Here is a 13,278-nt window from a genome sequence, read left to right as displayed (position 1 = left end):
TTCAAAATGTGCTATCAGTTTGTGTTATATTATATTTATTAAGAAGAAGAAGTTATATCCTATTTTGCTAAGACAAAAATTGAGGTAACGTACTCTTCTCACAACTTCTAGGGTTTATTCGTTACTGATCTCAGCTGCCATATCAGGCTCTTTGGGGCTGTTGATACATATCTTAGTTTAGTGCAGAGTTCAGGCAGTTAAGCTCTTGAAGTACAGTACACTTGTATACTCGTATCAGATATTTTCCAGAGAAATATGGGTATCTGTCTGGAAAATATCAGATAAGACAGTTCTAAAAATGCTCCAGTTTTATTCTTCACTAAATACTCAGAGTACTTCAATTCCCGGATGATGAAAATGCCGTGAGAAGCCTGCATCACGTTTTTTTCTTGAGAAATTAAAATATGAATTTTAAAAAGTTAACACTTACTTCAGAAACTGTCTTTTATATACTGGGAGATCAACTACACTATGGGCTGACCCAGTGAGTTGCTGAGATGACTGGTATGAAAGGGAGTTGAGGGTGCTACAAAATATAAAGGCCAAATACTGGGAGGCCATGAGCATCTGTAACTCCCACTAGAGTCAACAGGGGTTTCAGGTTCTCAGGAACTGCTTGATATTTCTCAGTATTTGGCGCTTACTTATCTTATTAAGGTAAAAGAGTTCAAAAGTTTATTTACATCTTCATCTCTTTCCAATTCCAGACCAGCCTCCATGAGGTTGCCTTCATACTCCTCTCTGCGGAATCTCTTGTCATCTTCGTGATAGTCCATGTGGAGCTCACTTTCTCCCACGTCAAGGTGCCCACCCTTCCCAGGAAGCTGATGATCCTGTTTGATGCTTCGGGCACTTGAGTCATTGTGATGAATTCGCCTAGTGAGCGTCTTACTGACTGAGGACTTCTTAAAATGGTAAACCAAGATGTAATCCACTTTCCTCTTGCCATCTCGAAAATAGAGTCCATGTTTGCAGTTGGCATCTGGATCCTGACACAGCGAATTTAATAACTGTGAACAATGGGGGGAGGAAGAAGAGTAATTAGTACACTTGCAGACATGGACACCAAACAAACCAAACATTAAAAAAAACCACATTCACATTGTTTCTCCTTGTACAGAGCAGAGAACGTCTTATCTTCAAACATATGAGAGTTTGAGGACTGCCTCCTGTGCCACTTAGTGAAAGATTTTGCAAGTTAACACCTGCAATTCTGATGATTGACCAGTTGGAGTTTTATTGGTCAGAAATTAATAGATAAAATGACTGGAATTTAATCTAATTACCAGCACACTAGTTCATAAGTGAGCTACTTGGTGGGTTTGATTTTCCCCCTTTGTAGGCTAATCACCAGTAAGATCATCTGTCCTTCACCAAAGACATCTGTGTTTTAATTCTGATAAACAGATTAATTTCATGTGCAAACATTTCTCACTTCTCTTATCTCTGGCTACAAGTTTGCATCATCTGAGAAAGAGATCAGCTTAGATAGAGACTAACAGGAGCCAGCTGGCTATGTAGCAGAGCCAAAAATGCAAGTGGATAGTAGACAGGGAACCGGGTTCAGTCCTTGGTTTTAGTTTAATTTTTCTCTCATGTACAGCCCACGTCTCATTGCAATTTGATGGTAACAAAGATACGTACTCCAGACTGGAATAATTCACTGCAAATTAAAACCTATTTACACTGGTGTTATGAGATGCTAGAAACTCCATTTTTGAGACTGAAACTCCAGTAGAACCCTAAATCAATCATTTCTTTATTAATTCTAGACTTGACAGGGTAAATACAAAAAAATTAATATTAATAAAATATTAATACATAACACTATTTATACGCCTCTCTCATTTAGTGTGTTCTCACACAATACCAAATTCTGCCTTTGGATGTGCACACATAACAACAAGGGCAGAAATGGGCCAATAGATTTTACTTGTTTCCACAGTAAATACTAATGGCAGCAGTGACACTACAAAGGTTCAGGAGCCCTTGTACATTTTATGGCTTTTAATTTAGTAGGCAGAATTTTAAGGCAAGAAATACTTTCCCCTATAATAAATTGCTGGTGCAAATGGTAGCAGTTGGCCACCAATCATGAATCAAAAAGTTCCATGTCCAACTGCAATATGTGCATCTGCAGTTTGCTTGGTACATAAAACAGTGGATGCAAACATTTGGGGGAACACAGTTGTGTTCACAAAGAGGCCAGGTTTGATATCTTCAAATGAAGAGAGCTACATATTGTTACCATTTTTTCACCTGAGTGGCTAGTCAAAGTTTGGGGCCCTGGGATGTCCCAGTTGGGAGCAGAAATTGGTAACAGATGTTTCTTTGATGCAGTTTTGTTTATTTACAAAAGACCTGTCTCTCTAAATGCAAAAGGAATCAAATAGCAGGACCACGCAAGGATCAAGCACAAGCACCAAGAACACTCTTGTTAGCCGGCATCCCTGACTGAAAAACCTCTTTCAGGTTTCTTCCAGGGTCAGACACCTGGATTTCAGCTGCTCCTTTTGGCTCTCCCTCTGTCTGTTAGGCCATTTCTACATTATAGATGCTACAGTTGCATAGCTACATCACCATTGCTGTGCCACTATACTGCTGCAGTGTAGATGAGTCAACAGTGATGGGAAAGGGTTTCTCTGTTGCTGTAGAAACTCCACCACCATGAGCCACAGTAGCTAGGTCAATGGAAGCATTCTTCTACTGACCTAGTTGTGCCTACACCAGGGATTAGGTCAGGATACCTACCAGCGCTCAGCTATGTTGACCTAACTTAAGTGTAGACCAGGCTTCAGTCTCTCCCTATGTCTGTCTGTTCAGCCTTCTCTCCTTCCTTCCACCCACACCGGACCTACAACAACACTTAGCAAAAGCTCCTAGGTGGGTTCACATATTCCTCTTCTCTTAGGTGAGGGGCTTATCTTTACAGTTATGTTAATTGAAGGATGTGGTCATACCTATTAGTGAGGTTTTAATTCAAAGTATTACAAGGTTTGGCTGTACTCATAACATTCAGAGTGCAATTCATTACAGCCTACTTTAGACTCAATATTAAGTTCTTAGGACCAGATTAAAACAAAATCCTTCAGGATGCATGAAAAATATGTACATTCTGCTAAAAGGTCAATTTTTGTTGGAATTGCTAGTCTGATTTAAAGAGGCATCATCCCTTCTTCCTCTGATCCTTCACTAGAAGCACCTTCCACATATTTAGGGCGTCTTTGGTCTTGATGAGTGTGGCCCAAGTACATCTCTTTCTGCAGTATCAACCCACTGTCCTTCAAACCTGCAGGATTCTGCTGTCTTAGAACTCCTCCTGGGATAAGGCAGTTCCATACTTCCTCTAATGTAAGCCAGTGCCTTCAGGGGACAAACTGGTCCCAAGATTTTGTTTATTATTAGGCCAAGTTCTGAAGTCAATTTACACTCAGGCAATACTCTGACTTTGGCCAACAATTCTCAATCTGCCTGAGCTGGAAGGGAACTAGCTGATAAACACTTCAAATAGGGAGCGAGGCTGGGATGACCAAGCAAATGTCTCTCTTGTTTTACAAGCATAGTAATAACTATGCCAATGGTAACAAGATATAATTTACTCATTGTTCATTTGTTGATGAAGGAAGAGTCCGGATGGGACCACTCCTCTCCTCAGCATCCCCCTTCAAGAACACCATTCGGACATTTGGTTTGCAGGGGGCAATTCAAAGATGAGCAGATTTTGTGACAGCAAAATATTCTGGGATACAAAATACTTCAGTCTTCATGCAGTCAAATCTCTTAAGTGCAACCAGCCACTCTCAATAAGGCCTGGGAACTCTGGGGATTCCATCAAGATCACCAGTCTCATTTAATTTTGAAAACTTGGGGTCAAATGATGAATTCCTCAGTAAAATGCAGGCTGGTCTAAAAGGTAAAAGTTATGGCCTGATCCTATGAGCACCTACTATTCCCACAAAGTGAATGGGACTTTCTGGGGTGCTCAGTATCTATCAGTGGGCCAATTCTGAAAAGTGCTGAGTGTCTTCAATTCTTATTGAAATAACTGGGCTAGTCTGTGGAAGTCACAAAGAAGCCATTTTCACCTCCCAGGTTCTGTGGCCAGTTCTGCATTGGATCAAGCAGATGATTCCAGCAGATTAGAACTACTGTGCCAGTTGTTTATGGCCTGCACCCAAGGGGCCACCTATCATCTGGAGATCATCCGAGAGCAGTGCACTATGGCCACACCTTTCCCTACCCCCCAGAACACCTTCTGTAATAGGGGTGGCAAAGGATGGCATAGAAGATTTATTTGCTTTCTGGTCCCTTTTAGCCAGCAGAAAGGGGACAGATTGCATTAAAGAATCTGGCCCAGTGGAGGATGAGGACCAGCGGCACTTCTCTCAGTTGGGATCTTCCTTTGCAAACTCCATTTGTATTTCAAATGTTTGTTTTTAAATCTGGAGAGATTGGAGTCTTTCCATAGTTAAGATTGCTACCAGCTCTCTCTCTCTCTCTCTCTCTCTCTCTCTCTCTCTCTCACACACACACACACACACTCACTTACTCTTTAGAGAATAATTCTAATGGAAATTTTCACCTCAATAAAAACAGATGTTGTTCACTTTTTGCGAAAAAAAAAAAGAATGTTGTAATGGTTTTTGTCATGTTATTTCCCCCAAGCAGCATGGTCAACTTACTTAAAATGTATTTTATTCCATAGTGTTTGGTAAGCTCTAGCACGTATGTTTGGATTGGACAGTACAGATGGTTTAATTTTGGAGTCATTCACTAGTAATTTGCTAAGGTTTAAGAACTGCACCAGTGCTCCAAACAAGCCTGGGAACAGCACCAAGATTCAGAAACAGAATGGGAACTACTGAGGATCCAAAAAAGCAGGCAAATGTGCCAATGCTCTAGGGTACAAAAAAATATGGCTCCTTCCTCTCTCAGTCCCAAATGGACTCACATTTGCACATCTTTCATTCCCACACAATCTTCTATGGAGACTATAAGCACAGAAAGGATTCAACCAAGTATTGAAGCAGCTCATGTGCTCATTTCATTTTCTAAGCCCAGCACAGAATCTAATTGATCTTAGAAACTACTAAAATCACTGGGACGGGGAAACATAGAGACTAACACCTCCCACCCCACAGCTCATAAAAACAAATCTGGGTTAATATATCACAGACATTGAGATTCTCAGCTCTGTACAGATTCCTGCTGAGAACCTGTCCCCCTCTCCTTCCCTCCTCCCCCGGCCCTGCCCCATCCCTGAGTCCTACTTACACTGTGGTAAAACCTGATTGGTTAAGGACTTTAAGGAGTCTATAGACTTGGCCTCAATAAAATTACTAAAGTATGAGGATATCATGAAGATCACATCTGAACTGGCAAGGTGGAAAGATTTTAAGAAGCTTGCAAGTACAGCTTGGAAGAAATATTGGTGCCGGTCTATTAACCAAGCGGCTACACTCCTGTAATCTATAATATCATTTATATACTTGGGGGAGAATACACAGTTCCACATGGCAAGTATAATAGGAATTTCTTGCTATAATGCTATTAAAATGCTGAGGAAATTCCCAAACCAATAACTTCATTAACCTTGGGTTAAGGTTGAGAAGATATTCGTAGGCCATATCCTCATTTGATGTAAATCAGTGTAGCGACATTGAAATAAGCAGAGTTATGCTGATTTACACCAAATGAGGATCAAACTGCTCAATCTAAAGGTAAAACCACTAAAAAGACAGTTTAGTTTTAAATCCCCATACTTAGGAGGCTGTTCATGCTCTATTCTTCACGCCCAAGTCAATTCCAATTAAGTATTCTTTCTCCATTGTGGAAGGTAATATTCTATTTCCAGTACATTTTCCTTGATCATTTAACATTTGTGTTTCGGTCCTTCTCAACCTCTGTTCCCTCCTCTATTATTATTAATTTGTATAACCATAGTGCCTATCATGGGCCACAACCCCATTGTACTACATGCTGTACAAACAGGAGAAAAAAAAAAGACAGATCCTGCTATAAAGAGTTTACAATCTAAGACAAGAGACAACAGATGGATACAGATGGACAAGGGAGTTCAAGGAAACAATGAGACAATATTGATCAGAGGGATAGCAATGGTATCAACACACCTATACACATTCTGACCTTTTACAGGTATGTGACATTACTGATTCCTAACGACCTGTGCATCTACATTACAACATTTAGAAATTACTGCAGGGTATTTAAGGTGCAAAACATTTTAATTAAAAAATTTAATGAAGGCATAACAAATGACAGTGAAAATCCATTCAGACAACAGGAATCTATACTGTAGGTTATTGGTGTACTGTTATCAATGCAAGCAGATGTGTAGCTTTTGGGTGCATATTTTTAGACATTTAAGGGCTCTCTTTGATACAGCCACACAGATTCAAAAAGCTGCCATTGCCTTGTTTGCTGGTTTGTTTAATCTGGGAATAAGCAGCCCTTTTGGGTGACCAGATAGCAAGTGTGAAAAATCGGGATGGGGGTGAGGGGGTATTAGGAGCCTAAGTAAGAAAAAGCCCCAGATATCTGGACTGTCCCTATAAAATCAGGACATCTGGTCACCCTAAAGCCCTTTATATGATTTAGCTCAAATTAGGATCCCTCAATCTCTCCCACTCCCTTCCTCCTATATATGAGTCAACACAAACCCTTTAAAATTGCCTGTATTGTGGTTGCCGGTAACTGTTCACATCTGACAAGGAATAGTGCAGAACTCACACTATCCAAATCCCCAAATATATATTTTTAACATTTATATATTTTTGCAGAGGGGTGATGGTGTTGAGAATGAAGGCACTTGAATTCCAGGGTGATAAGCCAGGGTACAAAACCCCAGAAGGTAAGTACCATCTAATAACTGCTCTACTCACTATACTTTCATGCTGGACGTATCCGATGTCTTCAATAGCTCGGATGTTGATAATGTGAATCCCCTTCTCCTCAGCAGGTAGAGAGGAATATTTCTCATTCACTCTCATTGCAGTCTTATTCAGAGCCTCACCAAGATCTTCTGGCAGAAATTCCACCCCATGAAATGCACGGTCAGTGTCTAAAAAAAAAAAGAAACAGGTTGGTCAAACACTTTCATCCCTGTCTTAGTTCCTCCCAATGTACCCCATCTGAAACATAAGCAGTTCTTGCCTTTCTCTGCCCCACCTTCCTTCTCTGTTCCCACCCTTTATTGTTCCTCCCCTCTCAGCCTTACCTCCTGCTACCCTGACTGTGCTCTCCGCTCTTTCCAGCTCCCTTCTGGATAATTACCTAAATTGCTTTCTACAGTGCTTATTAAAACTCAAGATTTGTTTACTAATGATCTCTTCTCAGCCCCACAGGGACTTGAATACATTTTAGTTAAAAATAAAATGATTCTGCACATTAGCAGTGGAGTGGAGGTTGCATGCCCTTTCCCCCTTGTACAGTAGAATTTTTATTCCTATTTTTGTTCAAGAGACTCCATATTTTGTGCCTAAAAGTCAAAAGTCATCATTTCAGGGGAGCAGTTTCGTACAGGAGCTCTGCTCGCAGCGCACATCCTAGCCCCAGGCAGTGCTCTTACTGCAGCACTGCCTGAGTGTGACATGCGAGTTCTGCAGAGGAGAGGTGCTGCTCCCAGCTTGTGCCCCTGGGGCAGGGAGTCCATATTTTGTTTACAAAAAGAGGGAGGGTGATTAAGATAAGAAAGAGTTGGTAATTAAATTAAGGATCTGAAAGTCATTAGAAGAGCCTATAAAACACGAACCCCTTTGCAAGGCGCTTTGGCGGGGGGTGGGTGGGAGGGGGTGTTGAAGACAGAACACAGGGGACTCAGAAGAAATACAGCCCAGGTTACATTCAGAAAAGAGGGAGCTGTGAGGGGGATAGGTGAAAAGAAGGGGCCAAAACCAAGGGAAAGGATAGCAGTGGTATAGATATAGTTCCCACTCTACTTGTGGTACTTATGTGGCCACATCACCATAGTATCTGAGTGCCTCACAATGTCTAACCTATTTATCTTAACAGCCCCTCTGTGAGGTAGAGCAGTGTTGTTAACCCCATTGTACAGCTGAAGCACTGGGCACAGAGAAACTAAAGGCCAGATTTTCAAAAGTATTTAGGCACCTAGTGAGATTTTCAAAAGTGCCTAGAAGGTTAGGTGCTTTGTAAACCCCACTAGATGCCTAGCTGCATCTTTGGGTGCCTAAAAACCTTTGAAACTCTGTCCCTAAGGCACTGGCCTGAGGTCATAAAGGAAGTCCATGGTGGGAGTAGAACCCAAGGTTCTTAGGGTAGCTCCCTATTCACTGAACCAGCCTCTCTCTCTGCTGCAAAAAAAAGAGGACTCTGATAGATGGGAGCAAAACCAAGAAGGCCAATTCTCTGAGACTCCAGCAAACAGTCCCAAGGCGGTTAGGAAGGGTGTCATGGCTGACACCATGAAAAGCAGCACAGAGGTCAGGAAGGATGAAGAAAGAAAGAGAACGAGAGTCAGATGAGAGGAGAGCTCTAAACCCCCAAGGAGTGGCAGGTCCTGCCCTATGTTGGGTTGTTGAGTAATGGCTGCTGTTAAATATACATTTTACCTGAACACCATTTTGTTTTGTAATTTTTTTTTTACTTTGAGTAAAGGCAGGAGTTAGAAAGTGTTGTCTGAGTATCAGATGTGTTTATGTCTCAATTTCTTAGGGTTTCAGCTGTACTGAGGCCAATTCCAGAGCAAAGAACAGAAACTGCATCCATAGAGTCCATAAAGTCAATGATTATTGTCATGACTTGTATTATTCACCAGGCACCATCTATGTGCTCAGCACTGTTCTGAATATGCCAGAAAACATAGTCCCTGAGCCAATGTGTATAAAATGTATAGCCCTGGATAAGATGGCTCAGATATTTAAGTATATTTAAACCATGATTTGAGGACTTCAATAGCTCAGACATAGAGGAGAGGTTTATTGCAGGAGTGGGTGGGTGAGATTCTGTGGCCTTCATTGTGCAGGTCAGACTAGATGATCATAATGGCCCCTTCTGACCTTAGAGTCTATGAAGTGTATAGTTATTGAGCACGTTAATATCTATGAGTGGAGGCACTGATGACAGTAGGAGTTTTACCTGTTTAAGGACTGGAAGATTTGACCCTCCAACTATTTTCAGGAGGAAGAGCTGCCCAGAGCTCCTGTGCCTGTTTGTTTTCCTTTCCTGCCTGCAATGGCCCCGATATACTTCAGAAGTCTCCATTTTTTTCCTCAACTTAAAAATAAAGAATTTTCTTGGTGATTGGTTTTAAATATTCTCCTATGAGAACTGCAACTCGATCACTGTAGTGTTGTGTTTAAGAGCCTTCTGGAAAGTAACTAGCCTTTAAACAGAAGTGAAAGCAGTGCTGCCAATTCTCACTATTTTGTCATGAGGTCCCATGATAATTATTGTTTTCATTAAAGCCCCTGCTCCTGGAGTCAAGTGGATATGTGATAATTTCAGCCTTTCTTAAAGAAAAGTAAGTAAGTTTCTAGCCCTTGTGGCTGTGGAGAAAGCTTAAAAAATGTGACCCCAGTGCAGCCTAAAGGCTCAAAAAGCAGAAGGCAAATAACAAGAACACCAAATCTATTATTTTTACATAATCTCATGATTTTTGGTGAGCCTGCCTCATGATTTTTGAACATTTGGGGTTGGCAATACTGTGAACTATAGGGATGAGTGAGGGGACATCATTTCACTGCAAATAAAATTCTGCAACATTTTACATATTTTGTTTTTCCTCTTCTCTGAATTTATTCAACCTATACTTCAACTGTGAGGTACATTTTCAGAAAGGGGCAAGTCAGGTAGTTAATGACACAAGTACTTATGTGTTATTAATTAATTAATTTTGTGGGTGCAAATTGGGGCTGCAAAAAAGGAGTCTGGCACTTAACTGGGCTGATAAAATACCCTTGTATAGCTTTAATACAAGTTATACAGGCAAAGTAGTTCTTTGGGTTTTTTGAGTTCACGAATTCTTAGCTTAATCTGAAATTGCCAACCTTCAGCCAAATTCAAATTTACTATTTCAGATTTGGCTCAGCTGTAAGGAATTATTTGCCACAATAATATTCCGTAGAGGTGAATTCCACAGTGGAATTAAAGGTTGGCTAAAAAACCTCTATATATCCTTTTAACCAGTTTGAACATACTTATCATCACAGCTAGCACTACAGAAACACATACTGTGATAAAGGTCATCACAGAACCTTATAGCCTGTGATAAATATCAACATGGAAATATATACTGCAGTAGATTTTACAAAACCTCAAAACCCAATGTGATCTACTCCCATTGAACCTGCATAAAACCCAAAGTATGTATCAGTCAAAGCATCTTTTGTGTTGTGATAAAAGCTACTCAGTGTTAAAATATCAATATTTACCTCTGAGTTCCTATAAGTAGAACTAGTAGATGCTTCAGGCCTGATTGAAAGCTTCCTGGACTCAATGGAAAGATTTCCATTGACTTCAATAGGCTGTGGAAATGCTTAGCAATTTTGAGGTATATAAGTCGTGAGTGACAAGCACCTCACAGAGAACTGAGGGAATGGAGAGTGAAAGTAAACAAAGGCTTGAGTCCGCAATCCTCACTCATGCAAATTAACACTGCAGTCAGTAGATGCTTTCCTGAACAGTATAGCTGGATTATGTAAAAGTTTGATCTTCTAATACCACATAGCATTTACAACACAATCCAACATATGAACTAGCTAATATTATGTTTTATTGAACAAAACTTGCATTTAAACTTCAACTGTTCTGCACATATTGTATTGTAAATGTGTGTGTGTGTGTGTGTGTGTGTGTGTGTGTGTGTGTGTGAGTGAGAGAGTATGTATATATAAATACTGGCATACACACCAGTACTTTAAGATGGAGTAAAGGTTAACAAAAAAACCCAACACCTCCCCAAAGACACAGTAACTTAAAAGTAACAAAAAAAGTCAAATATTTATTTAATAAAATAAAATCAATCATTTTAAAAATTAACCTTGCTCTAATCACCCTCCCCAAGACATTAGTAAAAGCAAGATAAGGTTGTCTCAAGTACCTTAACTGGGTGTTTTTATACTATCAAATTCTGAACTGAATTTACAGTTCCTGCCTTTCTAATGTTTGGTTGTTAAAACGACAATGTTCTTGTGTGTATTTTTTCCCTAAAAGGTTATTGATACTTCCAAACATGTAACTCTAGCATAAAGTCGTTAGTCTAGAGATTTCTTTAGTGTTTTGATAAAGTTATCAAGAAAAAAATTCTAGTACCCCAATGTATCTACATATATTTTTGACTAATTACAGGATATAAATGTACATTCTATCCTAGATTTATGGTGTTTTACATGGTAGAATGGTACTAGAATTTCTTCAAACTGACACCCATAGACTTTTAAAAACTTTTCTTTCTGGCTGCTTTGCTATGGACTTTAAGAAGTCTGCATACTTCATTAAGTCTATGGAGACAAAGTGTCCCTAATATCCAGTATGTTTTACTAAAGACTTTAAGGTATCCTTGCAAGGCTTACAATCTCATTTGTAATTATTACATTAGTCCAGATTCATTGCATGATATGATTATCCTGGTGTTTTGAGGACTGGGGCAGAGGAGAGTTCTTGCTCCAGGCTCAATGAATGTAGTGGCTTCAAAACTCACTTAAAGGCTAGGCAGGGCTAGAAGGTGGATATAATAATACCTTCCAGATTCCTTGCAGGCTAGATGAGTTCCACAGAAGGACATGTAGGAGTTAGCTGTTCCACTGTAGTGAAGGCATTGACTCAGGATGTGAGAGGAGACGTGTAAGTCACCTTGGTATATTTCTTGTGCTTGCCAGAGATCTGGGGCAGCTATCACTCTTCTTTGGAACTATGGGATCCAGATACTATGATTCTTTGGAATTCATACTTCTTTGAAATCTTGAACCCAGCTCTCATGCCACTTTAAAACTATGAACATTTTTTACACTTCTTCAGAACTTTGGCACAACTGTTGTGCTTCTTGGGAACCTGGATGCTCAGCACCCACACTCCTTTAGAATGCGGTATGTTTCTGACACCTTCTTCAGAATACTGGTGCACAGCTCCATACTACTTTAGAACTGTGGGGCATTTCCCACATCTCTTCAGTTTCTTGGCACAAGTATAACATCTCTTTGGAACTTAAGCATTTCATCAGAACCTGGATGCCCAGCTCGCAAACTGCTTTAGAATGGAGGTGCCACTCTTCTTTCGCATCTGGGCATAGATCCCAAACCTTAGCAAATCATTAATGAACAAGAAGTTCAAACAAAAGGATTTTCTTTTGAAGAATGTAGAGCTGTGGCCAAATCAGGGTTTCACTGGAAAGCTCAATGCAAATTTATATTATGGAACATTAACTATTTTTATGATTCATATGTACACACATACATAGGAAAAATATATATGTATACACACTTCCTACATATATGAAGGTGATATCCCTGTTCTCAGTCGCAGAATCCTAAGGGCCGAGTCATTCATTCTCTAGCTATGTAGTGTTCAAATGGTTTTATAGAATATATTGAACACTATTCTGAATTTCTTGTGCCTGAAAAATCCCAGTGTCTTTATTGGGACTTTTGAGGTGACCAGGAACATTGGAACAGATCATTACCTCTTTCCTAAGCTAAAGAATCTGTATATACCTTCAGGACTTGTAAAATGTGTGTTTGTGAACTGACGGGTGTTTTTCCAGGAGTTATCCAAGAAATCTAAAACATATTAAAATACAGTGGTGCAGCAAAACATAAGTATGAGTAAAGACTTAAATAAAGAGAAAATTGGAAGTGATTAATTGAGCCCTCTTTGTTGTGAGGTTGCATTTTGGAACATAAATCATTGAGTCTACAATAGGATACATGCAAGATCAGACTGGAACTCTGTCCAGATGACTCAGTACTATTGTGTGAATTCAAATAATCACCCATCTGCCAGTGTATATTTACCTCTGTGTTTGCACACCAGTAGCCTGGCAATATATGAAAGAACAAATGTAAACACAGTAGGTAAGGAACCAAACATTTTGTTTTATGACTACGAGAAAACATGTGAAATGTGAGTATTTTATTGATATAATCCTACTTAGAACAAGTTTGCAGTAATTTTCTACATCAGAATGTCATAATATAATTTAATATTGGATAGGTCAGTCCAAGCCATTTAGCTAAAATCCCAACCTGCATATAATTAGTGATGTCAAATTTGGCATAAAAGGTAAAAGCACTCTGGTGCACA

General features: G+C 39.8%; 1 protein-coding gene across 3 annotated transcripts in view; it reads right to left on the bottom strand.

Moving 5' to 3' along the window:
- ANO1 (anoctamin 1) overlaps positions 1 to 13,278 on the bottom strand; it is a 117,166-nt gene that overhangs the window by 67,182 nt on the left and 36,706 nt on the right. For all 3 annotated transcript variants that reach the window (XM_073350660.1, XM_073350657.1, XM_073350658.1), the window contains exons 2-3: positions 6,903 to 7,081; positions 684 to 1,010 (exon numbers count right to left, since the gene is read on the bottom strand). In XM_073350660.1, the coding sequence (XP_073206761.1) occupies positions 684 to 1,010; positions 6,903 to 7,010 (435 nt within the window). In that variant the 5' untranslated portion in view covers positions 7,011 to 7,081. The remainder of the gene's footprint in view (positions 1 to 683; positions 1,011 to 6,902; positions 7,082 to 13,278) is intronic.

The sequence above is a fragment of the Lepidochelys kempii genome, chromosome 6 (assembly GCF_965140265.1).
Source record: "Lepidochelys kempii isolate rLepKem1 chromosome 6, rLepKem1.hap2, whole genome shotgun sequence".
Taxonomy (NCBI): Eukaryota; Metazoa; Chordata; order Testudines; family Cheloniidae; genus Lepidochelys; species Lepidochelys kempii.
Note: the sequence above shows the minus strand (reverse complement) of the source record. Positions and strands in the feature narration are given on the sequence as shown.